This window comes from Schistocerca serialis, chromosome 5 (assembly GCF_023864345.2).
Source record: "Schistocerca serialis cubense isolate TAMUIC-IGC-003099 chromosome 5, iqSchSeri2.2, whole genome shotgun sequence".
Lineage (NCBI taxonomy): Eukaryota > Metazoa > Arthropoda > Insecta > Orthoptera > Acrididae > Schistocerca > Schistocerca serialis.
This window is the reverse complement of record NC_064642.1, coordinates 705,010,300-705,036,873: the sequence shown is the minus strand read 5'-3', so window position 1 is coordinate 705,036,873 and position 26,574 is coordinate 705,010,300. Positions and strand designations below refer to the sequence as shown.

Genomic DNA, 26,574 nt, shown 5'->3' with positions numbered 1-26,574 from the left:
AAAACATGTATAAAACTGGTAATTCCAAACCTAAATGACATATGGCCTTTTGAAATCCTTAGAAATGTAAATTCTTTTTCATGGGTTTCATAAAGCACATGGAATAATACTATGCCAGTTTTTGTTCCTTTCTATTGTTTGATATTCATTACAAAATTTATGAAGGCAAGAAAATGAATATCAAATGAAACCGAAAAGCAGTCACAAACAAACAGTAAAAGACAACACTGTTCTTGTACTGAATCTTAAGAATAAACCAACAAGGAAGATATGATCAAACCATTTTTTGCAAACTCATTTTAAATTTAATAAATAGGAGTTTTACAAATAGAACCATTACTTCAGATACATATAAAAATATTAACTAAGTGCGTATTTACATGATGAATCTCAGATCTCACTGTAGGAGGTGTGATCAGGATATATACACAACAACAGAATCTAGGTGGCACAACCTGGAACAAACTAGACAACAGACATCAATTTCCTGCGTAGGATACTCGGTACTTGCTGTTTAAAACATTACTTGCGGCACAAACATCAGTCTTCTGTGCACAACTCTACAGAAATGGCCCAGCAGTTAAGGCACTGGAGGAATGCGATTCACATTAAAAGCTCCTCCCAAGAACCCTAAATTTTGCTTTCCACTATCACTTCAGACAAATGCTTTTTGATCTTTGAAATGACATCAGTCCATTTTCTGCCTCATCCTGGTTCCCACTTGTGCTAAATAGCTAACAACCTTATCACCAACAGGACGGAAAATTGTGTGTGTTCCTCCTGTGCACCATTGCACATTAAGAAAAGTTTTGATATGTGGAAATTTAAAGCCAGGGGCTGCTTCAAGCACTCTATTTGAGGGAAGAATGTGTTGGACAGTTCAGCCAAAACATGTTTTTTCCCCCCTCTCAATTTTTCATACAGAATTATACAAATGCTGAGCAGTTTCTACTTTTCTTTTTCCTGAAACACACAAAGGCAACATTTGCTAAGATCGTACTCACTACATCTTCTGAAAGTCGAACACTGAATTTTGGAAACTGTTTTTCCACTGTCATGTTTACGTGTTAAGGTCTGATGCAGATTTGTTAGTCCAGTTAAATACGGTGCCTGGAAAGCAGCTGTTACAGTTTACGATTTAGTCAGCACTGATTCCATTTCTCTTCAGACAGACACAGCGTAAACAGGTTCAGTCTAATATTTACACTTATCCTTCACTGTAAAAGAAGCCACTCCATCCATATCAGCCAAAACATTTTAAAAACAAGATGAAACCTGACAGCCCAAGCATGTTTCAAAACCGGCTGTTTTTACATGGGAGTGAAAATCTATTGTGGAATTAGAAAACTGATAACCAGAGGCGAATTTCCAGAATTGATTTTGAAGTCTTTACATGACCATCCAGAAGTGGCAATGGGAAATCTGCTTACGAAATCTGGTTTCAGGAGTCCAATGTAAACGTCACGGCTGAGACATTACTTAGGATTAACTTTTCAACCAAAGAATTTCTGAGAACTCTTTTAGAAATGGCTACTTCTGCTGCAGTGTAACGTAAGAACAAAAAATAATTTTAAAGTAAAACTATCTTAAATAAAAGGAGCTTTGACAAAAATTCCAAACTGATATAAAGCAACTGCCTTAATGTGATATCAAGTGACAATGGCACAGTCAAAATAGCAACAACTGTTTTGCTGAATTGGATCAGCATTTGTGTGAAATGACTTGACACTTCACAGCTTTTGGACATTAGGCTGTGAAATTGTACCTAACTTTTTATGAATGTTTGCCTTCTGCTACATGCAATATGATGAACAGCTGCAACTGTCCTATGTGGGAAAATAATTATAAGGGTACTAAATGTCAAAGAGGGAACTTGATTCCTACATAAGATAAAGTAGGCAACAATAAAGCTTTATGTGTGTCCTTTTAACAGCTATGGCACATATCTACTGTGTTGCAGTCTTAGCTCACTTCCATCAACTGTGAAGACACTAGAGACTGCAGCACAATAGTTCGAAAGAGGCAGGCACTGACATCAGTCTAGTGTTGTTGAAGCAGCTATCACCCTATTCACCTGAAAGAGGGGTAAGCACAAAAATATTATTCAGGAAAGTCATGCAATGATTTGAAAACACTAGCCACTGATTTAGTTCACACATTCACTGTGCCAGTGTGGCTGGCCTTGGACTTACTCATCAGAAATGGTGGTGATGAAACTTAACTCTAGAATCTAATGCAGAATGTCAAAAACACACCCTGCCTAGATTCAGTAGGTTTGTTCAGATTGGCTACTTTAAATCCAATACTTACAAAACTGACTTCATACATTTTATATACATTTCCTGATCACACCTGCTCCACTTATTTGCTATATAAAACTTCATTTGACTCAGTATGAGCCAGCACACTGTAACATCACCAAACAGTCATAACATAAAACACAAAGGCCTCAATGAAGCTTTGGAGTGCCATTTTCCTTATAACAATGACTAGTACATTTCATTTTTTGTATATAATATATACAAATATCTTTATATTATTTATGTACAAAACACTCCACTTCAACAAAAGTTTTGCTAAAATATATTTTTACATTTATCAGTACAAAATAAATTTTATGTCCTTAAAAACATAGTAAAACAAAATTAATATGTAAATCTTTGAAGAATTACATAAACAGTCTTGCAAAATCATCAGCAACAAAATAAGACATGATTATATATCCTTCCCACATCTCTCTCTCTCTCTCTCTCTCTCTCTCTCTCTCTCTCTCTCTCTCTCTCAGCACATAGTAGGTAGGGAAAGGGGGACACCCACACACATGCATGCACATCCAGCCACCCACTTATGAGGGGGGGAGAGAGAGAGAGAGGGGGGATGGAGGGGAGTGAGAGGGGGGGGAGAGGGAGAGAGAGGGGGGGAGAGGGAGAGAGAGGGGGGGAGAGGGAGAGAGAGGGGGGAGAGGGGGGGAGAGGGGGGGAGAGGGGGGGAGGGAGAGAGAGAACTAGCCTGACAACTCTTGATATGCCATTTTCATGTATGAGATGTACGTACACACACACACACACACACACACACACACACACACACACACACACAGTCTCTCATGTAATCTGTATATTACACATCTAAATACATAGTTTCATGGTCTGTGCTAGGTTAGTTGTTGTTATCATTTATACAAAGAGAATTTAACATATCATCATATTCACGCATACTTGATTCGAATGCTTCAAGTGTCTTTGAGATGTCACTAACTTGTTCCGCAAGAGTTGGCTGTTCCATGAAAGTCTTGAGCTGGGGAGCACTCTGACATTCACGATAGAATGCTCCTAAGTCACTGTTGGCATTGCTCCCAGCAAATGGGGTTTTCTGAAAACAAAGGGCACACATATCAAATATCTCACCATAAAATTACAACATAATCCTACTAATGAGATTGCACTTTATCTTTTTTGTGTGTACCGTATTTACTCGAATCTAAGCCACACTTTTTTTCCGGTTTTTGTAATCCAAAAAACCGCCTGCGGCTTAGAATCGAGTGGAAAGCAAGCAGAAGTTTTGAAAAATGTTGGTAGGTGCCACGACAACTAACTTCTGCAGTAGAATATATGTAGCGCTACACAGGCATGCTTTGTAGGCACAAAGATAAATACTGGCGCCAAAACCAATGCGTCAGTAAAAAAAAAAAAAAAAGATGGAAGACTAGCTTTTTTTCCTCCGCCCCGAGTTTCAACCACTGCATTTTCATACATTATCCAACGAAATAATACAAATTCCGTATTGTTCATATTCGAATGTAGCAGAATTTCGATGTACTACGAAAATCCGACTGGCAAAACTGTTTGGGATGTTTGTCAATATGGCCAAACTCTACGTTCTGAATATTTTCCTACCTGTGAGAAAAGATGGTTGCTAATAGGAACCTGATGAAATGTGAATCACATGCAGTATTCTCTTCACCATAAGAGTAATACGAATATAAACATTTTCCATGTATTCTTTCGTGTTTCCTGCTATCTCATTTAAATCCTGTCTGCCTAATAAACTATGAAACTAGAGTGAGACAACAGCAAGTGCGGAAGAATATACGTATCGTGTCATGTTTATATTCGTATTATTCTTATGCCTAATAGTGATACAGTCAGAAATGAAGCAGGGCAACTGACTAGATTTTTAAATCTAAGACGACTAATTTCTGTGCAGAATTTGACGTACTAAAGAAGCAGCCACAAAGATTTTCAAACGGAGAAAAATTTTCGCCTAACTCTCGTTCAGAACATGTTGTATCATACGCAGTCTATTATTTGGTTCTTGTTGATCATTATCAACGAAAGCAGCAGTGTAAGTAACAACAAATAGCAGTCTCTTGCCATTGTTTCACTGATGAGATGATCCCTCTCTCGTTTTTTAATTGTAAGCGGCGGTAGCGCGCACAAAAGCAAGCCATGCCGCGAGCGGCGACAGGCCGTAAACACGCACTATCAGAATGCGACAAACAATGTATGACACAGCACAGTAATTCATTTTCAGCTTAGAGTGACGTAAACACCAATAACAAAGAAAACGGCACTTATCAGATCAAAGCAAAATAAGCAATCGATCCAAACCAGACGAAGCACGTGAAAAAGGAAGGGTACCCTTATAAATACGGACGGAGCGCCTGACGCATAGCAATGGCTATCTGGTAAAGCTTAACTGCTAAGCTTACGACTCGAACCAAACTACTGTAGCTGTATCGTCATTCATTATACCTAAATTGTGTCTCATATTAGAATGGACCAACTTTATTTCGATTTGAAGGTGCGGCCTAAAACTTTTCTCTCCCCTTGAATTTCGAGTCTCAGATTTCAGGTGCGGCTTAGATTCGGGAAATTTTTTTTTCCTTTATTTCGAGTCTCATTTTTCAGGTGCGGCTTAGATTCGAGTGCGGCTTAGATTCGAGTAAATACGGTAGTTTTTTTTCATGGCTTTTAATAAATTTTTAGAGGTGCTGTGAAGCCAATTCCAATAATAACCTTAGGAACCACTGAAGAGAGAAACATTGGGAAAAAAAGCAAGGTTAAGCACAGGACTAAATTTTGTTGCAAGCATTTTGTAATTTTGTTTGACAGTGAAAATAACTGCAAGAGGCATATCAATGTTACAAATGTGAGAGAAATAGGGAAGGAAACATCTAATCAAAATTTTAGTGCTGTACCCATGTTCACACTCAAACCAGACAGATGAAGATCTCAGTATTACAATCAGACAAATGCACTTTTAAAGTAACATTCTATGCATTATTTAAGTGCCACTGGAAAAAGTCACTGTAAGAGAAGTGTTAACAATGAGGCTTGCAAGTATAGTCTTTTACAAAGACAGGCCATCACTACTATCGTTTCTTGGCACAATGCAAGTGCAGAAATTCTGTTCATTGACACACACTTACCCAGTAACTGTAAAGTGAGAATAAAGCTGTTTCAAAATTAGGGTGATGATCAAACAAATAAGATTTTTAATAAATCTTGTAAATGAAACACAAAGTCTGAAGTTTATTATTCACACCGTATTTTACACTTACCAAGTCCACCATAATAAAATCTTCGTTTACAGAACAGCTCGATCGCCTTGATTCTGTTGGTGAATGACAGTGAGGTGTAAGATTACCATTCCCTTCGTCTTCCGCTTCACTTTCCCTTGATGGTTGTTGCTGATCTTTGTTTTGCTGTTGTGGCATTGGACTTTGTAATGGTGATTGTTGCTTTGGAGTTAACAAACTACTGAATGGAACATTTGGAATAATGAGCTCTGGTTCAACTGCTTTCAAAGGATGCCTTTTACTATCCGCAAATGCTCCAAGCTTCATGGTTTCTGACAGAGATGAGGCATTGTCTTCACTGTGAAAGAATAATAAAGACACTTAGAATTCAAGAGTGTTACAGATCCATTGGTAAAACAATATTAACAATTACTATGCGTAACTGAAACAATAAACAGTGAGACAAGTATTACATTCTGTACACACACTTTCAAACAAAAGTCAAGTCGGTATAAGTTTTAAATTATATACTTCAACATCAGTTCACTCAATTGGTATAATTGCTGGTTTCAATTTACTACCAAGTCATCATCACATAATTTGTGAAGTTACTATGTAACACATTCCAATCATAAGATGACAGACGGCAACTTAGTACGCAGTCCAAACTAGTAATGGTAACATTTGTATGACCTGAAGCTGAAATGTATATTAAAAAAAAATGTATGTTTGGTCTATTTAAATAACTGACATTAGTTTTTGGAAACATTTACAGATGGAGAGATCTCTGAATTAATTCACTATTAAAAATATCTGATTTTGATGAGCTATGAAGCATATAATCTCTATTGGAAAATTTTAGTCCACTTAGGTACTAAAAGAGGTCTTCTTCAATATATGTGTAACAAAATATTTAGCAAGTATCAGCAAAAATGGACAATAACAATTTGCAGAAGAAGCAGTTTTTTCATACAACGAAAGAGAGAAAAGGGGACTGCACTATTGGCAAGTCCACAGAAATTCTGCTGCCTAAATCAGAGACAACTGAGAGCTACCATGTGTAACTCTTCCTATTATGTAATCGTGAAGAGCATGCATGCATGCATTCATGCATGCAGCTTGGTTCCTGTTCACAGAGAAAACTTCACAGTTCACAATTAAATGGAATGGCATGACCAAACATGAAGCAAATCAACAATGACATTTTAATAAGACACAGGTAGGAAAGTAAGAAAAGTGAAAGCCACACTGATATGGGGACAAAAGGCCCCAAGATTCGAGTACCCAACATAATCTGAAGCAGGCAGTTTACAAAGTACATTCATCAGGCTAACTGGGCAGTAGCTGTCTAGAGACGTTGGGCTCTTCCCGGACTTAGAGATGAAGATAACTATACTGCCTCACCATTGTGACGGAAAAGCACCCGTGAGCCAAATGTGGTTGAAGACCCCGAAGAGATATTGCCTCTGGGGAAAGTCCAAGTGTTGGATCCTCGGGTTGTGGATGGAATTTGGGACTGGGCCGTGTCTCGTGAAAAGGGAAGAGCTTGCTAGAATTCACATTCAGTGATGGGTTCATTATAGGGCTCAGAATGGTGCAGGATGAGGCGGGATAGGAAGAGGGTGCCGATGCTGTCGCAAAGTGTGTCGCGAGGTGTTCTGCAAGAACCAATGGATCAGTGCTCAGAGCACCTAGAAGGTTAACACCCTGGACAGTTGACTGTTGCTTGTGGCCCAGAAGTCTACGGAGATTGGACCAAACCTGCGATGAAGAGGCATACGCCCCCAGGGAGGAAACATAGTGCTCCCAGCATTCCCTTTTTCTCTGCTTAATAAGGTAACAAGCCTTAGCAGGGAGATGCTTAAAAGCGAGGAGGTTGGTCTGTGAAGGGTGTCATTTAAATCGCTGAAGCACCCGTCAGCCATCCTGGACAGTGACTGGGACATCCTTGGACTGCCATGGTACGTCGATGACGAGGGGGACCTGTGGATAGGGGGACAGCAGTGCCAGCAGCTTGAAAAATAGTGGCAGAGGTGCCTTGCATGACTGCATCAACGGAATTCGAGAGGAAGTGTTGAAGTGCACAGCAGACTTAAATAAAGGCCAATTGGCCTTGCGGAATGCCCACTGTGTGATTACTTGGTGGCAGCCGGGGAACAATAGAATCACCGGAAAGCAGTCACTGTCACAAAGGTCATCATGGGATGACCAATGTAGGGAAGCAAGGGAGGAGATCATGAGATCGATAGCAGTAAAGGTGCCATGAGCGGCACTGAAGTGGGTACGGGAACCATCATTGAGGGGAGACAAATCGAGACCCCTACCTGTTGAAGTGGCACTCCCTCACAATGGGTGGGGGGCATTGAAGTCCCCAAGGAAGAGAAACGGGGGCAGACATTGCTGGATTAAGCCAGAAAGTTCAATGTAAGGAAGTAGCCTACCTGAAGGGAGGCAGACATTGCTAATGGTGATTGCCGGAGTCGTTTGCACTCTAAACTTTATTGCTTCCAGGTTGATACATAGGAGGATCCAGACACTAATGACATCAGAGTGAGCCAAAGTGCAGACCAGGCAGGAGGACCGGGGACCTGGTTCCGAGAGAATGCCTGATAACCACAAAATGGTGTTCTTGAAGAACAAAACAGAATGCAGAATAGGAGGAGGCGACGATTTTTTCCGGTAGGCGATGATAGTATTCATTGCAGTTCTACTGGATGAACATGTCGCGAGAGTCCAGGTTAGACATAAAAAAGCAGAGAGGATGTCACGTCGCTCTGTCAATGGTCGTCACCGACAAGGATGGGGTGACATCTATAAATAAGATCTCAGGTTGCAAGGGGGAAGATGGCACCTCCGGGAGCATCTGGGGGGGGGGGGGGGGGGGGGGCGGCGGCTTGCCTTGGGACTTATGTTTCTTTTTCTTTTAAGGCAGAGGAGGGCAGGACACAGAGGGAGTACAGGTGTCTGAAAGATTTGGAACCGAAAAAGAGCAGGTGACCTTGGTGCACACAGATGGTGCATCTCGTGGCCGATGGTTGTAGGAATCTTCCGGCTTGAGAGACGCTGAGGAGAGGGGTCCCAGGAGGGAGCCCGATCACTGGCAGGTGCCAAAGAAGGGGGCACTTCTTCAGCCGGGGAAGGGAGAGACTCCCGGACGGGACGTCGTGGGAACTGCATGGGAGGGGGAGGGGGCTGGGAGAGGGAGGACAGGGCTGGAGAAAGGAAGAGGTAGGAGGGGGATAGGATGTAACAGAGGCAAAAGTGAAAGATAGCAACACTGGATAGAGTCTCTCATACTTTTGGCAAGCCTCAGCATAGGACAGGTGATCCACAGACTTGTACTCTTGCATCTTCTTCTCTCTCTTGTAAGCTAGCCAATCTGGCAAGCAAGCTGAGTGGCGGTCGAGATAACTGACACACACAGGTGGCAGAACCCAAAACGCAAGCACCGAAAGCACCTCATGGGTGTTGGGATGTTCACCTTCACATCTCATCTGTAACACACAATGTTGACCTTCTCTGGCAGGGTACCCCCCAAAATCCAGAACGAAGAAGCCGTTATCAGTGCAGTTACCTTTGCAACCCTTCTGCTCAAGCCGAACAAAATGAACACTGCATTGCTCCAGATTAGCCCAGAGTTCCTCATCAGTTTGCAGGATGAGGTCCCTAAGGAAGATAACACCCCAGACCATATTCAGAGACTGGTGAGGAATAACAGACATTAGGATATTGCCAAGACGATCATAAGCACCATGAGCTGCAGATTGGGTGGCAGAAGAGGCTTATATCAACAGGGAGCCTGACCGCATCTTACTAAGAAACTCCACTTCACCAAACTTGTCCTCTATATGCTCCACAAAAAACAATGGCTTTGTGGCAGTGAATGTGTCCCCATCCATCCTAGTACAGACGAGGTAGCGGAGAAGAAAGTGTTTCATCCCAAGACGGCGAAGGAAGGCTGCCTGGTCATACAAAGGAGCATTCGATGATCCTTCACCACTTGAAGAGAAGACCATCTGAGAACGAACAGATTTTTGTAGCTTGATACGTTTCATGTTCCACGCATCCGCCCTGGTACCACCCGAAGTGGGCTCTCCCTATGGGCATCACCAAGCCACAGCAAGGACCACCTGGCACGGCAGCCATTTGTGGGAGTTCTGATGCTCCAAGAATATAAGCAACCACTTCTTGGCATACATGGTGAGGGAATAGCTCAGATATCAGTAGTGTGATCCCTGTGTTGAAGGCTCAGCCATCTGGCTGGGTACATCATAACAGCCCCACATCACGGACTGGCTACACATGCTGGTGACCTAGCAGGGTAGAAGTGGGCTACAGTGGGGAAGGGAGAGGGGAAGGAAGTGGGGGAAGAGGAATCCACACCATAGACGCTAGGGAGGTGGTTCTTCCCCAAATGACTCACACTAAAAACAGGAAATTTAGAAGTGGAGGTAAAACCTCAAGTGAGGACCTAAACGCAAAAAGAATGAAAGAACAGGCAGAAGGAACAAAACTGCAAGCAGTACAGGGAACCAGTTGGATAGTCAGGTCGATATAAATCAGAACACCATGAGGGGGGGAAGGACGGGGCAAAGGCGAAGGAGTGAGGATATGGAGGGAGGGCAGGGTGAAGGAAATTCAGCCAGGGGAGGAAGAATTGGCTGCAATAGCTCAAGGCACCCGTGTGCACCACACACGAAAGAACCAAGAGACCTCTGGAGTGAGATTTGGGGGAGGAGGGGCAGATCATCGTTGCAACTGGTTCTGCAGAGTCTCAGCTTTAAATACGAAAATATTACAGGTCGTAAAATGTTGGTGGAACGAGAACACATAGCCGCATGCTGACGCAGATTTTTATGTGAAATGAAAGACATTAATTTCGAAGACATTGTTTGGATCAATGAAACATGGGTGAATGCAGATCATACTGTTAAGAAAGGCTGGAGGACAACAAAGGAGAAGTGTGACACTCCCCACTGTAAAAGGTGGTACAATTGTTCATTTGCATGCTGGTATGTACCATAGCTTTATTTCCAGTTGTCAACTGCTTTTCATATCCAAGAAAACGTCAGAGTACCATGAGGAAATGAATCATGAAACATTTTTAAATTGGTTCGAAAATACAATGTTACTAAGTTTAGAAAATTCATCAATAACTATTATTGACACTGCCACATACCGTTTAGTTTTGAAGGAGAAAGACTCCAACATTGTCCTCTCGAAAGGAAGCCATTATTCAATAGTTACAACAACACTGAGTTACTGCGGATGAAGTACTTGTGTCACTTCACAAGCCACAGTTTCCAACCTATGTTATCGAGAAGATAACTTATAGTCATAAGAATATCACCTTATCACTGCCACTTTAACACTATTGAACTTATTTGGACGGAAGTAAAAGGCTATGTTACTTGCAGAAATAAAAAAATTATTATGAGTGAAGTTGAGAAACTGACTATTCAGGACCTAGAAAATGTCACAGAAATGGACTGGAGGGCTGTTGTAATGACACAAATTACTTCAAGCTACTCATCCACTTTGGAAGGTTCCAGTGATTCTGATAAGAGTGGTATCCACCCTCTTTTGGACAGAGAAGCTACCTGCAGCTAGCAATCAGTGGAGGAATGTACACAAAAAAGTTTCCTTACTTTTAAACAGTGTACATTATTTCTATGTGCTGTGCCTGTGTGGCCAATAACATGTAATGTGTCAGCTCCTGACACCAGCGTGGGGGTAGTTCCATGTAATCAATGTAAGTCAGAAATAACAGTTTGATTTAGGCACCGATTTCTCTCTTGAGTTTGCTTGCATTGGTTAGCTTTAATCGCTGTAAACAAAGTGAGTGTGACGAGTTCTGCCACAAGTTCTTGACCGCTGTCTCCTCGGATACACCGCATTTCATTTCATGAGGTTGCGGTTACGTTCATCATACCTCAGAACAGCAGCTGCCATCATTGCTTTGCATTATACACAAGAAAAGAGGGTCTCATGTGTTCCATAATATTATCAATTTGCCACCATATTGACCACTTGAGGGCACTTACTGATGTACTGCCAATACCAGAAATATTCACAAGCAGTATTGATGGCCCCAAAAGCATTCTCAATGTGTACCGACCCTGTGGGGTCAAGCATTGATGGTTTAACATTATTCACCATTCAAGCATTGGCAGAACTTTACGAACTAGCCACACAGCTAATGTGCACTCTTCAATTGATCAGTTCATCTTTGAGCATAACGTCTTTCAGATTCAGTTTTCATAGTAGTCTGAACAGAAATAGCTGAAAGGTCTACGCAGTAGTCATATTTATCACTTTACAGTGATCAATTGAGCATCCTGTTTTCTTCTTTAACTAGGAAGCAAGCATAGTAGGCCTCAACATGTACTGTATATGCAATGACTAAGAAATACGAATCAGAATGGTCACATTATTTACATTAATTACCTGAATATATCATTGCAGTACAGATGTAATTACTTCATAGGTTTCAATAACTTTTTGCTAATTGTATTTTATGATATTACAGCAGGAAATTTCAAGCATTCAAATGACCTGCCTGTTGAGAGAAATCTCAAGTTATACTTGATGTTATTGACTGCAACTGCCCCTCCCATTGACAAATTTTGTTTTTCTATTTTACATCATATCAACATTAATAATTAGTCATACGATGAAGGACTCACATGAAAATGGTTTGACATCTTCTGTTTCCGTGATTAAGATTTTAGTCAGTAAATTAACATATGACAGCTTTTTTTCAACCATTCTCAGACATATTGCCCCCTTTTCATTGTTTTCTGTTGTTTGTCAGCTACAATCTTGTAAAATGATGAAAATCAAAGTAACAAACTTCAAAATGCCACCACCGCTTTAGCAGAGTGAAACTGGTAATCTGAAAAAACGATCTTCTAGATTGTGACAGTTTGAAGTTTGTTACTTCAATTTTCAGAATTCCAGAATGGAATAATGTCAAGCATATATAACCTGGTAAAATCACATTGCCCACTGACAATACTGACAGTATTATTGATGATGTCATGCTTGCTTTAATGTTTTAAAAGTATGAAAAACTAAAACTGTCAATAAATATTGAATGTTTGCAGGCCTGTTAGCAGCACTTATGAAGTGATGCGCTGTGTGTCATTTATAACAAGAGCTGAAGCCAACATCTGATTTGGTAATACTGTCATTGCAAGTGACAGACATCAACTATCAAGTAATTTTAAACAGACTATAGAAAAACTACTACTGTTCCTATTCTTCCAGTGCCTGGTATGTAAAGGACAGTAAGCTGATAGTGTTATCCACACACAACATGAAGTAAAACAGCATCTCTTTCCCCTACTCAGTGATGCAGCATCAGCATTACAGGTATCCATGGCTTGCAAAGGAACAGTAAGAAGTAGGTAACTAACCTAACCATTTTATACAACCTATAGTATATGCTTACAGAGCTCCCACAGAAGAATCTTCTTCCAAGCTGACCAATGACTCCACTGTTCACAGTCTGCCTTCCTTTATCACTTCTTGACCACTGCCACACAATGTTCCCCGATTGTCACTGTTATGCCACCTCCCTCTAACAATACATTCCCCATGTTCAAGCCCTCTGTTGCCATTAAGCACTATCACTCCCACTACAGGATCAACAATACACATCATCTCATTCCTTATACACATAACAAATTATATGCTTTTACACAACTTGTCCTTCGACAGAAAGATACACAAACAAATCTGTGGCATGCTACAGGGATCCACATGGCACCGTCATAAGCAAACTTGTTTACTGGCCACCTAGAGGAAGACTTCCAAGTAATCTAAGATCTTGACTGGTTGAAGTCCACTGACAATGACATAATCTGGACCCAGGGCCCACACACACTATCCTCATACCTCTACAGCCTCCATCTCACCCATGAATTACAATGGGATTTCTTCAAGTTTAGTGTGCTACCTAACTGAATATTTCCTCTCACCTCTACTATATCTCCATAAAAAATCCACCCCTATAGAGCCAATCAACCGACAGGAGTATCTCCGTTTTGATAGCTGCTGTCCCTTCCACAGTAAATAGTTTCTCCCATATCCAAGCCACCTGTTGATAGCAAGTCTGCAATACTCCCTTCTTTGGAACACTGAAGGTATGCTTAGAAGCCTTATGAAATACAAATCTACAGATTTTGCCTAGCGCAGCAATTTCTAGTTGTGGCCACTGCACTGTGACTTCTTGCCCCTCTCAGTCAGTCAGCCAGTGTCATGAAATGGGACAAAAATACAGGAAAACTTTAAGCAAATGTCAGAGCCCAGAACTGCAATACGGCCACAGCCAGGCAGCAGGTGCTGATCACTGAACTGTGTGATCAGCTCCTGTGAAATCAGGCCACAGGCCAAAGAAATTCGCTGCAGCCATCTGCCATCCTTGCTTGATCAGCACTCTTCAAGCAGCAGCAGCAAGACTTCTGTGACACCATTCCAGGTGTCAACGCACTGGGACCAGCCTTTGGGAGGCCACTCTGGCATCGACTTCTGCACTGTTGACCCGCACTGCCAATTATGACAGACCCCTACCACTGCACCATTCCAGGTGGTTTGCAATGTTTGAAACGGCACTGCTGAGAGTCTTTGTTGTAAACTCTGCCTCCATCAGGTCATGAACAAGGGACCTCTGCCTGTCTGCCCAGCCCGGACAGCCAACACCCCACCAGCTGCCTGCCCCTGTTCTTCATCATTGATCCAGATTTCGAATCCAGACGACATGTGCACAACACTGGCTGTGTCTGCACCTGTTGCTCAGAGCAGAATGTTACATGAAAACGAAAACACACAGGAATGACTGTACCAGCCACAAAGAATAATTAAAGACTTGTCCATGTCGGAATCAAATTGAATGACTGAATAAAGGACTGTGAATATGTCCACTGCTGACCTGTCTGCTGCTTCTCCTCAAGCCTATCATCTCTCAAACCACCTACAGACCTTATCATTCCCACAGGAAAACCTGAATCCATCCTGACAAGCGAGAACTGCTGGTGTTTTAAACTCTGGTTTTTCCACAGCTCCACCTAACCTTCTACTCATCTTGTTTCGTGATTTTCTTGAACTCTCTGCATGTGTCAGTTGTCTTTATACATCCTTGTCCATGCCTTCTGTGATTAAGCTGAATTCCTCCGTAACTTCTTACATCAGTCATGTGGTACTCTTGCATTTCTTTGAGCTCTTTCAGACCCTCAAGGGCAATCTGCTGTCACTAATTTCATGGGTACTCCCAGTGAACTTCAACTAACTTTTCACCACTTCAGCTGTCAATTTATTGTGTAAAGCTTCCGATTTCTCCTTTTCTTCATAAGGCATTTATTCCTTTTTTTGGGCGAATACCTCCCTTAGCACCTTCTTATCTATTTTCTTAACTTCTTGGTTTCTGTCTCCCTAATGTGTGTTAAACATTCGGAAACATACAGTGCTTCTGGGTGGTAATGAAGCTGTGACTTTAAATATACCATGGAATTCTATGAAGGCAGTAGAAGGAATTCACTGTCTTGGTTTGGCAAGAATAGTCACTACGGCTACCATGAAAGCTAAGTATTTGATTGGAACAATATGTTATGTGCAGTACTTGCAGTGTAAAGCTTCCCACAACAGAAGTTGCTGTGTTGTTTTACATTCTTCCTTTGTCACTGAAGTGAAAATGAGGAGTGTCGATAAACGTATTCAAACACATTGGCAAGGCAAAGATCTGGATATTGTGATCACTACAGCTTTGATATTGGACTACAATGAAAATAATCTACCACATCCACATGTTGCTTGTGGGCATACTGTTGCATCCTGCTGGGTATTAATCACATCACTGACACTACACATTTCTCTCTTCGGTGTCTAATAAGAGAAGAATCTATAACAAAACAGAAACTTCTCTTTTTTGTGAACTGACTCCATAAGTACTTCAGGTGTTAACATACTCTGTCAGTCCAAAAAGTTTCATCAAGACTGGATTAATAAAAACTATAGGGAAGTTGTGGTGATTCCAATGTTTCCAGGGTTCTGTGTAGTCTTCTCCCTCTTGAGTACATTGCACAGAGTTGTCAGTGAAGTCCACCTCTGAGATCCTCTTCTTCAAAACATTCTGGAGAATGTCTTGAACACTAGATTTAGATGTGTTGCAAATTGCAATTTGCTTCAGAAGTGACTGTTCAAATATGTTTCTGTTCCTTACAGTGTTAGTTCAAGCTGCCATCATAGTTACTGCACTGATGTCACTTATATGACAGGAATACAGTCTTTGAAGTTTTTTGACAGATGGTGTATACTGTTCAAGCAAGTGTTTAGCTTACTGAAAATATCTCATTTATAACTCTTGTGAATCTCTTGGTCATTTCACTGTTTCTTCAGTGACTCATGCTCTTAGAGTCTTGAGATCTGTTAGCCTTCAAACACTGACTGCACACAAATTCAAATTTTTGCAGATAAATGACATTGATGACTAGTAGAACAGAAATCACTGTTCTTATTTTGTTTTAGTTGTTCAAACTTGGGTATGTCCCTTGTAAGATGTTAAATAATGTTTGTCTGTCTGTAGTCAGATGCCTTTTTAAAAACCCATGAATTTCAAGGTCATGTGCTTGTTTCTTTGCCTCCTATTTTTTATGATTATTTCAGGTTGTGTATCTGTTCAAGGTGTGGGTTTTCTTTTTTTAAATTCTACCTGATATTCACTGACATGACTTTCTGTCTGTTTTTCTATCATATTAAACAGAAGTTTCACAGTAACGGTAGCAGGGTATCATCCCTTTGTAGTTCTTCATATCTTCAGGCTCTCCATTCCTGGTAATAAGGATCTGACTGCCATCGTCCAATTGTCTAGAATGTTTCCCTTTTCCCATATATCTTTCAGGAATCTAGTGATGTTTGCTATCATCGTATTACCTTCCCATTCTATCATTTCATCCTCTCTCTCTCTCTCTCTCTCTCTCTCTCTATCACACACACACACACACACACACACACACACACACACACACAATACTTTAATAGTTTTCACTAATGTGCTCAGCCATAAAAGAGTCAGTATGAAAGCCCTGAGCCAAGCCTTGCTGTGGGAGGAAAAAAGTATGAAAGTGAACTTTTCCTTACAAATGACAATTTCACTGGAAACAGGAAATACCTTACGCAGACATCAGACATCATCTCAACGTGAGTATACAACAGCATTTACCTTTGTTGGTATCGTCCATGCTTGGGACTGAGGTCAGAGTGGAAATGATCACTTTTCAACATTATGGAGCTATCTTTGCCTGTGTGTTGTGGTGAGATAGTCATTTTTGTTCTGTATGCCACCGTAAGATGTATTGTGCCTACAGGTGTGCACAGCTGTCCAACTCTCAGTTTGTTGTAGCCTTCACCTGCAAAAAAAAAAAAAAAAGCAATCTTTACTGTTCACTAAACATATGTTTATGTATCTTCTTTCTTAAAGTACTATAGGGCTATTTAAGAAAAATCAGAAAGTTACTTGACACTTTCACTACTCCAAATGTAGTAACTAGTTTGTGCTAGACTTCTTCCACATGCTCCTGAGATAACACATGTGGGTTGATAGATTGTAGGGGGGGATTAAGGGCTCCAGCAGACTATGAAGTCACCCGTCTTTCATTTGTAGAACAAGTCTATTAAGAGAGCTTTATCACTTACCAAAAGTGAAAGCCACCCAAGCATATCGCTGCACATGCAAAAGCGTATCCCAGAGGCAAGACCCCCCCCCCCCTTCCTCTCAGGCCCAACCTTCAGATGACATCATCAGATTTGTGTAAAACTACGGTGTAACAAACAACAGTCTTCTAAACAGGCAAAGGGAAGGTAATGCAAATGGAATAGGCGTAAATAACCAAGAGCATGCAGATATCAGAAAGAGATGTGAAAGATAATAAAAAGTAGAGTGACCTGAACCAAAAGCAGGACAGGCACACAGTAGTTGTCATCCCATACCCCAAATATTGTTCCCTTTCCAAGTGAGCAGATACCTTAGTTGAACTCACAAATTAACACTTGGGATTGTCAAAGTGTATGGAGGCAGGTGGCTAGGGGTGCGGGGGTTGCAGGGAGCAATCTGCTTCTCTAGCCAAACGGTCTGCTAGTTCATTCCCTGGGATACTCACATGACTGGGGACCCAGAGAAGGACAACCGTGCAGGCAGTATGGATTAATTCGAAGAAAGGTCATGAACAGCAGATATCACAGCATGACAAAAGTGACATTGGTCACTGGCCTGGAGACTGCTCACTGAGTCACTACACATCATGTGCAGTCAAGGGACAACTCTGTTAATGGCCATATGCTCTGCCACAGAAACACTACATGTTACAGGCAATGAATGGTGTTTCCGACAGGTGGGAGATGAAAAGTCATAACCCAATCTATCCCTGATTTTAGAACAGTCAGTGTTAAAGATGACAGCACTCTGATATTCTTGAAGAAATGAGAGAAACTGCAGCCAGAAGGTCATCCAGGTGACAGACTGTAGGTCATTTAAACAGTTCTGTCCTAATTCATGGCATGGGTGCCAATCATTAGTGGGGAGGGGGCACAAGTGAACACAAACATACAGAGCACATTCTAAGGAAGATAGGAAGAGGTCCTGGCAGGGACCTGCAAGATGTATTCTGTCCTGGCAGGGGTATGCAAGATGTATTCCAATTGGTATTCCCATCTGAGATTGGTTGTCAGGAGGTCGATGTCCCTCACATGCAAAAAGAACTGGACATGTTGGAGGATCAGGAAATTGTCAATTGGCAACCGCATAGGTGAGCAAGTGTTGGTACCAGTGGAATTAAGAGGTAGTTCCCCACTTTGGCAAGGAGATTGTCTACACTACGAGACTGGAAGGCACAAATGACCAAACTGTGCAACAACATCTAAGCTTGGGGTACCAAAGTAGTGTTCTTGGTCGGGATGGTCCATGCTGCTACAAAAACTCACAAATTATGTTTTTGCACGAGAGAATTGTAAACTATGGTAAAGCATCCAGACAGAGGTCCTTCAGATGGTGCCTTGGAGCTGCCGTTCAGACAAGGTTACAGAGTGGGAGCTGCAGCAAATGCTGAAGTTGTAGCTGCAAATTGCAGGGGTGACCATGGCCTGACAGTGATCACTAGCCCATCGGTGGTGGTGGTGATGATGATGAGTGCTACATTCAGCATGGAGCCTTGCAGGTCGCTGTTCTCTTGGACCCATGGAGAGCCAAGTGAAGTCCCAACTCGAGTGCAGCACAACCAGTGGGACAAAAAGCGATGAATAAAAATTGGTAGGGGGCCTCAAAAGCCCCAGACAAGAAGGCTGCGAAAAATGTGATGGCGCCAGTTGTATGCCTTATGCAGATCAAAAAAGATTGCAATCAGATGTTGGCTAGTCAGCTGTGGATCAACTCTCCCAGAAATCCCAGAAATCACATCGATAGAATGGGAGGGGGGGGGGGGGGGGGGAGAAAAGACCACAATCAGCAGGCAATCATCCTTTCAAGTAGTTTGCAGAGCACATTGGCGAGGCCAATTGGCTAAGACAGTGAAAGGTTCATTACATAATTTGGCATCCCAAGGGATGAACGAGGGGGGGGGGGGGGGGGGGGTCCATCTTCAATTCGTCACTTACATGCCCAGAAGGCAGCCACATAAGATAGCGCCAACACTAAGTGAGTTGCTACATGTCCAGCGAGAGCTGATATGCCAGTACAGTGACCATCCTAGAGGAACAGACCAGTGAAGCTGTGAATCTTCGACAGCCCATGAGACTACATTGACCCACACCTGGAAAGAAGAGGCATAAATGCCCATGCAGGAGACATCACGTTCCCAGCATTCGTTGCTACTGCTTTTAATTAGACAGCAAGCCTTACCATGAAGTCACTTAAAAGTGATAAGTTTTGTCTGTAAAAGATGTCACCTGAAATGTCGAAGGGCTCTTCAGAGCTCCTGAATAACAGTTGCTACGTGTTTGGTCCACCATTTCATGGCCCAGCAATGGATGGGACCTGTAGAAAGTGGAATAGCAGGTCCAACAAAATGACAACATCGGAGATGTCCTCCACAACCTCACTGGTGCGATCTGACAGGTAGTAGCAGAAACATAAATTCACAGTTGGTTCTTTAATGCACCCAAATAGTAGACGGTCCATCTGGCTTTAGCAAGGAAGCAACAGAATCATCATAAAATGGTCACTGTCACGAAGATTGTCATGTGGTCAATATTGTGAAGCTGCAAAATTGGATGAAGGGAATATTAGATCAACAGCTGGAAAGGTGTAACAGACAGCACCGAAGTTGGTAGGAATACCATCATCGAGGAGAGACAGATCATGGATGGTAAGAAGCTGGCCCTGTCAGACAACATGGGACTTCCTCCAGGGAACAGTGTGAACTGAATTCCCAAAGCAGGAGAAAAGGAGAAGTGGGGGGGTGAGGACTGTTGGATTAAGGTGGTCAACCCATTGTAAATAAGTGGCCTGGGTGGAGCTACGTAGACACTGCAAATGGTGAATACCAAGGTCACCTGCACCTGCACCTCTAAGGCTTCCAACACAGAATGGTGGGGCTGTCCACTCACTATATCTGTGCAAACCAATGTACAGACTCCTCCATATGCCCTTTTGAGGCCAGCATGGTTCTGACAGAATGCATGATGACCACAGAGCTTAGGAAATGGCCATCACTGAAGTGCTTTTCTAGCAGAGTAACATAAATTGCACAAGAGGAGGAAATAAGGTTGTGCAGTTCTGGCAGGTGACACATTCATTACAGTTCCATGAAAAGAACAGGAGGACCAGTCATGCCCCACAATCAATACCTGTCACCAATGTTGATGGAACCGTATCAATGAACATTGTTTCATAATCTGAAGGTGTAGCGGGAGGGAGGGGGCTCTAGCTCCTCCAAGCTCACCAAAAAAGCCTTGTCCCCATTTTTCTTCTTGAAGCTGCTGCTTTGGTCAGGTGCAGGAAGTAGTTCCTGAAGACGGGGCTGTGGGAGCCAGAAGGAGGTGGGAGAGCACTGGTATGGAAAAGCACTAAGATACCAGGAGTGATGGTAGTGACTTTCATACAAATTGTCATCATATCAACGGGATGCAGGCATTCATAATTTTTACATGCCTCAGTATACGTCAGCTGATCAGTATATTTAATTCAACAAGATGAAATGAAATTAATTAATTATTCAATGACATGCAGATATCATTTCATCTGAGGATTCAGAAGAGAGTAAACTGAAAATTATGGTCCTTATCACAGAAACTGTAGATGTGGGCAATGTACAGTTCTGCACCTTCACGTTTGCATCTTGAGATATACACATATAATGCATATTCACTAGCCTGTTCATTGCTTTTGTAACATTCCCCTATTGTTTGGTCCTTAAATGATGAGGCTTCCTTCGAATCTTTCCAGTCTTTTTTTGTGTGTTGTTGTTTCTTGGTATTTGTAAAGCAGACCACTGCACCCGTTCCCACAATGAATTGGGTCAAGGCTACTAGAAGGATTAGGTATTTTAATTGAAATAGAATGTCACAAGTTGAAAACGCACTTGATTACCCGGAATTTCCATATTGGTTTATGTAGCTGCGTAAATAAATGCAAGAAGAAAACATTATTCATCTACTGACATAACTCATTTGGACAGTAGCAGAACAAAATTATCAAACACTGTCTTCCATTTACCATTTACAGTAACACACCATAACCAGCAGCCATGCCTATGGTAAACCATGGTATTAGTCACAAACCCATAGGTATCTGTAGCAGTTGCAGAGTCCGTACAACATACTGGAGTTCCACAATTCCCATCTAAGGGGTGTTCATGTTAAATTAATTTACAGTACTGGTACAGTATTTAAATACCTGAAATTAAAGTAGCTCTTTTTAATACCAAATTGCAGTTTATACTACAGTAAAAGTGCGTGTATGCCGTGGTTTAATAACAGCCCTTGGCCCGTACTAGCTGGTGGAAGGGAGTTGATACAAATTACAGTTTATACTACAGTAAATAATGAACAATAAACACTGAACACGAATAGGTCCAAGGCCATATCGCCCTTACACTTTAGATATAATGGATGTGTTTACAGGGGAGGAAGAAGAATAAGAAGAAGAAGAAGGGGGGGGGGGGGTAACAATGCTGAGTCAGGGTGAGAGTTTTCTAAATTAAAGATTTTTCTACAAACAATCCTGTTGGCAGAACATCAGCAACTGAGCATTATAGCAGAGGTTGAAAACGAAAGCGGTATTTTCAACCTCTGTTAAAGATTTTTCATTGTGAAATTTGAGAGTTGGTTGTTTAGTTTCATATTCTGCAGATCACTTGTATGATTAACCATAATGAAGTGGAACACGTCATGTTACATTCACATTTAACCTTCATATGTACATATGGATATATGCTGACCATCTGCAAAATATATTTTTTAGCATTGTTGTGAGTTAATGATCCCCACCAACCACCTTTTACACATTACAAAATCAAAAAATTCTTCTACAGAATGGGGGTTGTCAAGGAGAAACTTTTTTGGTCAGTTTTCAAATTTAACTTCTTTGCTGTTGGACATTTTACATAATTGGGTAAGTGGTTAAAAATCTTGGTGTCAGCACAGTGCACCCCTTTTTAATGTTACAGAAAACCTTAATGTGAAGTAACAAAGGTATTTTTTACTTCTTATATGGTAATTATGCACACTGTTGTTCCTTTCAAACTGCACTGGATTATTTGCAACAAACTTCATGAGAGACAAATATACTGTGAAGCAGTAGACAAAATGACTAACTTCTTAAACAGCCGTCTACAAAATTATCATGTGTGGTCATCGCTATTATTCTTCCAGCATGTTTATGAGCAATGAGTACTTTTCTTACAGTTGAGTTATCCCAGAACATTATTCCACGACATTGTTGAATGTCACCTAATCGATTTATCTTTTCCTCAACTTCATTTGGCCATGTATAGCCATTAAAGTTCGCAAAACTGGGCCAGAAATGACCTGCATGATATGAAGCAGGAAGATGATGATTTGGCCTGAGGAAAGGGATCTTCTTATGTCCAACGAATCTGATTTAATTTGCAAAATTTGAGGACCAGTTAAGACCTCTAACAAAAGCGAATTATATTCCATAAAACAACTGCAAGGCACAGGGAAAATGAACAATGGTGTCATTTCTTTTCTTAAGTATGCCTACTGGTGTTTTTAAATTTAATAAACTGGAAAATAAGTGTGTTCACTAATGATTTCCTTTAATATCCTTCTCAAATAAAAGGACATAAGACCCACAACATAACACATATGTGGGGCCGACAGAAGCGTCCGATCCCACGTGTCTGCTTTGACCCGTGACGTAAGGGTGTTGTCGTGTGCGACGTCATGATGGCGCAGAGTTTGGTTTGAGTGTGGCTGTCTCCAGTTCTGTTTTATCTTATTTTATTTACTTTTCTGATCTGTTCGTTCTATCTCGTGAGATTTTTTTTTTAAATTTAAAAACACTTATTACTTATTTTAATTATCTGTTTCCTCCAATTTCTGTTTTAGTTTATTATATTTATCTTTCTGATCTGTTCGTTCTATCCCGTGAGATTTTTTTTTAAAAAAAAAGACAAAAAACACTAATCAGCCACTGAAGCATCTTTATCTTCTATGGGTTGCAGGGGTTACGACCCCTGGGGAGGTGGGTGGGTATTCATGCATGGCTGTCTTCACTAACACGTTGTAGCTACGCAAGGCGTCTAAATTTGTTTATATTTAGTTTGTCCCCCACCCAAAACACCCCATTTCCCGCGCTTGTGCCGGTAGTGTCATTAGGCTTCTTGTGGAAAGTGTGTGTGTGTGTGTGTGTTTTTGTTTCCGCCATATTTGTGACGTCGTGGGTCAAAGCAGACGGGTGGGATCGGACGCTTCCGTATTTCCCATATGTGGGGTTGATCATAGTTATGAATACTGGCCCCTGTTGTCTAGTTTTTGACAATTAATATCTACTTTGATTATACACCATATTAAGAACTGGAATTATAGTAATGTTCCTTTCAATTCACTGAATACTTGCAAGAAAGAAGTAATCTGAATGTAACACACACACACACACACACACACACACACACACACACACACACACACACACACAGAGAGAGAGAGAGAGAGAGAGAGAGAGAGAGAGAGAGAGAGAGAGAGAGATGCTGAATTTGGATCACTGTTGTGGGAAATTAAGGTGTGTTAAATTGAATATCATCTAAGATTATGAAGGTAAGATTTTTTTGTCTTCACCTACATGAATTCCTATGGGCTAACCTATGTGCAACTGTTATTACACATGGTTTTGTGAGTTGACATTTAAAGCCTTTGAGTTTACTTCACATCTGGATGAAAGTATCAGATGTGCACTAGTATTTTCTTTGACTAATCTCAAGAGTTTTACACTGTTAAGAGAAGAGAGTACCCGTGTTATTACAAACTTCTGAGGAGGTTACTACTACTCTTGGACATGTGGAAGCTTAAGAGCCACACTGAGAACGGTATAAACATTGATTAAAATGTTGAAGATCTCTGTGGTCCTCTGCCACACAATATGTGGTCATACTCACAGGATTAAGTCAAAGGCTTTCAGAGAATGTCAGATATAATGATGTAATATTTTTTCTTAAACACCAACAGAATATATCACATTTCTAACATCTGAGCCATCTTAACACATTCTCAGTGTATCAACATTTTAGAACTAGGCTGTGCAGCCATCTCTTCACTCCCAGGACCACCATTAACTATCTACTGTTTTTGCTATATCCTTTACCTGACAATACATCTTTTTCCACCATTTCAGTCTTTCTTCCACTTAACTCTTATAGTAAATGTATTCTACAAGTCACAGCCAAGGTAAACAATCTAGGAAATGGTAGTATTTTGTAGCACTTCTGTGTTATATGGTTTACTTACATTAGATTTTGAAATGTTTTCTTAATCTTTGTAACAATAAGTATATTATTAAATGACTTATAATTCTTCTAGAATAAGCTACTAAATGTGACATTCATTCTCTTCACTAGAACTTTTGTAACACATCAAATGAGCAATCATTACATAAATTTCAATTTCCTTCACAGCAAAAGGTTAAGTTGAAACTAAAAACTTTTACAAAACTATAAATGTGGCAGCTGAAATACTCACACACACAGACATTATATGTCAGAAAAAATGGCCCCACAGTAGAACAAATGGGTGTGAATTGAAATCTCAAAGTGACAAACATTTAGACCTTTTAAGAGAAAACCCAAGTTGAAATTATCTCAAACACTGTTAGCCGAAAACACGGCAAGTAACTGAATAATAAAAGGCTTAGACTTACCGAGAGTGTGAAGTTGGGGCTCTCCCACATATATTCTATAACAAATTACATAGGAGTCCGGGCTCTGTCTTCTTGACAACTTGTATGCTGGAGTAACTCGAGTCACGGAAACAAGTGACTTTAACAAAATGCCCATTCTGTTGTATACTGTATATGTAACTCTCGCAGATGTATCACACTGGTCCGGTAACACAGCTAAACACCAAGTCTCTAATACCATTGCATCGCCCTCAACAGTCCGTAGTGATATTTCCACACACAGCGACGTGTGAGTAGACGCCATTTCACCGCTCAACGCCTTTTTGGCTTCTGCAAGCACTTCGGGAAGATCCTTTATTGCCAGATTAAACTAAAAAGAAAGAAATAGGTTGATATTATTAACTCCATATGAACAGAATGTCTTACCATTTGCTACGTAGCACCACAGCCTAAAGAAACCGAGCAATTCGGAACCTTTGGCATTTTGTAAAAAAGCTCTATGTCAGAAACTTACAGTGGGTTCTTTATTGCCGCTTACCCAATCTGTCCCCGTTGAGTGTGGTTTGCATTTGGTGTGCACTTTCTCACCTAATCTCGACTGAATAATTATTTGCGCAGCTTTTAAAACAAGAAATTTTGTAAATTTATCTAGTTCCTTTTTATCATGTATACTTAATTTAACAGTTGCCATTTTTCATCCAAGCAGTTTTCTCGTCTCTTCAAGCTTTAACATATACCCATACGTTGGACAGCATGATCACCGAAACCTTACTGGAGAAAATCCACTTGAACTAAATGTCACTAATCACTTCGCCTAGCTCCACAAACACTACACTTCCAAAGTCTAATCACTTGACTTCAATAAAAGATGTTTAAAAGCTTCTCATCAATTGAGAACAGTGTTCCCAAGATCCGAACCACTCCCACTTGGGAGCTTAAATGCCGGACATTAGAACTACAGTCAATGCCATAACTTTGTATTTCCTTAGTTTGAACGGGTTGTACACTAAAAAAGTATCCAACATATTAATAGTAGCCGCATTGAATACTTAAGAAGTTCAACATTTTACACACACAAACCGCAATCACAATAATCCCATAAAAGCCGACGTGTATATCAACGGCCTTCATTTGTTCCGGAAGTACACAGGAAGGTGAAAGTGGCGCCAAGAAGGCGGTGCCGTTGTCAGCGGCAGCAAAGTGTCGGTTTGCTATTGGCTGGCGTACTAGGAATTACGAGGGTTCGTCCCCTACGGAATTCGTCACAAGGTCTCTGCCCTTGAGATGTGTTTGTCTTGCACTAATAGAGGCATTTACATAATATGTCACGCGGATAATAATGTGTGATAAGCACAAAAGTAATAAACAGGAATCTTAAAACGTATCAGTATGTGTACTGCAGAGTCATAGACTGGAAATGCTGACGCCAGTGTGTTATCGTTATCAGTTGCATTTGATAAACTTGTGACTTGAACTGTAATGTGCAATGACACATACAAATTTGATTTTATCTTTTACAAATCGTTCGTGAAAGTCTGACAAATTTGAAAGGAATGAAGCTGTTTATAAAATAACTTTTTCTGCTAACAGTCAAGATTTATTTTTTATTTATATTTTTGCACGGCTCGTTTCGGGCAATGATTCCAGTTTTCAAGTGCGTTTATGCGTGTGCTGTGTCATTTATAAGTGTCTCAGATGATGCAGTGTTGTT

General features: G+C 41.0%; 1 protein-coding gene across 2 annotated transcripts; it reads right to left on the bottom strand.

Annotated features, from left to right (window-relative positions):
* Window positions 1–2,990: 2,990 nt before the first annotated feature.
* LOC126480896 (autophagy-related protein 13 homolog) lies at window positions 2,991–26,035 on the bottom strand. 2 transcript variants are annotated; one of them, XM_050104293.1, is made up of 5 exons: window positions 25,378–26,035; window positions 24,885–25,233; window positions 16,740–16,926; window positions 5,564–5,879; window positions 2,991–3,372 (listed from the first exon to the last, which is right to left on the bottom strand). In XM_050104293.1, the coding sequence occupies exons 1-5, from the start codon at window positions 25,552–25,554 to the stop codon at window positions 3,160–3,162; spliced, it is 1,242 nt and encodes a 413-aa protein (XP_049960250.1). In that variant the 5' UTR covers window positions 25,555–26,035; the 3' UTR covers window positions 2,991–3,159. The 2 variants fall into 2 exon arrangements, with proteins under 2 accessions (XP_049960250.1, XP_049960251.1); XM_050104294.1 differs by having other exon boundaries at window positions 25,402–26,033.
* Between the last annotated feature and the right edge of the window lie 539 nt (window positions 26,036–26,574).

What these genes read in the sequence shown, in the direction of transcription:
- LOC126480896 (XM_050104293.1), bottom strand. Translation starts at nt 25,554, where the DNA reads ATGGCAACTGTTAAATTAAGTATACATGATAAAAAGGAACTAGATAAA. An exon ending in CATGGACGATACCAACAAAG is followed by an intron (nt 5,880 to 16,739) that starts GTAAATGCTGTT and finishes ATTCTTTCACAG; the next exon opens with TGAAGACAATGCCTCATCTC. An exon ending in ATTTTATTATGGTGGACTTG is followed by an intron (nt 3,373 to 5,563) that starts GTAAGTGTAAAA and finishes CTTTGTTTTCAG; the next exon opens with AAAACCCCATTTGCTGGGAG.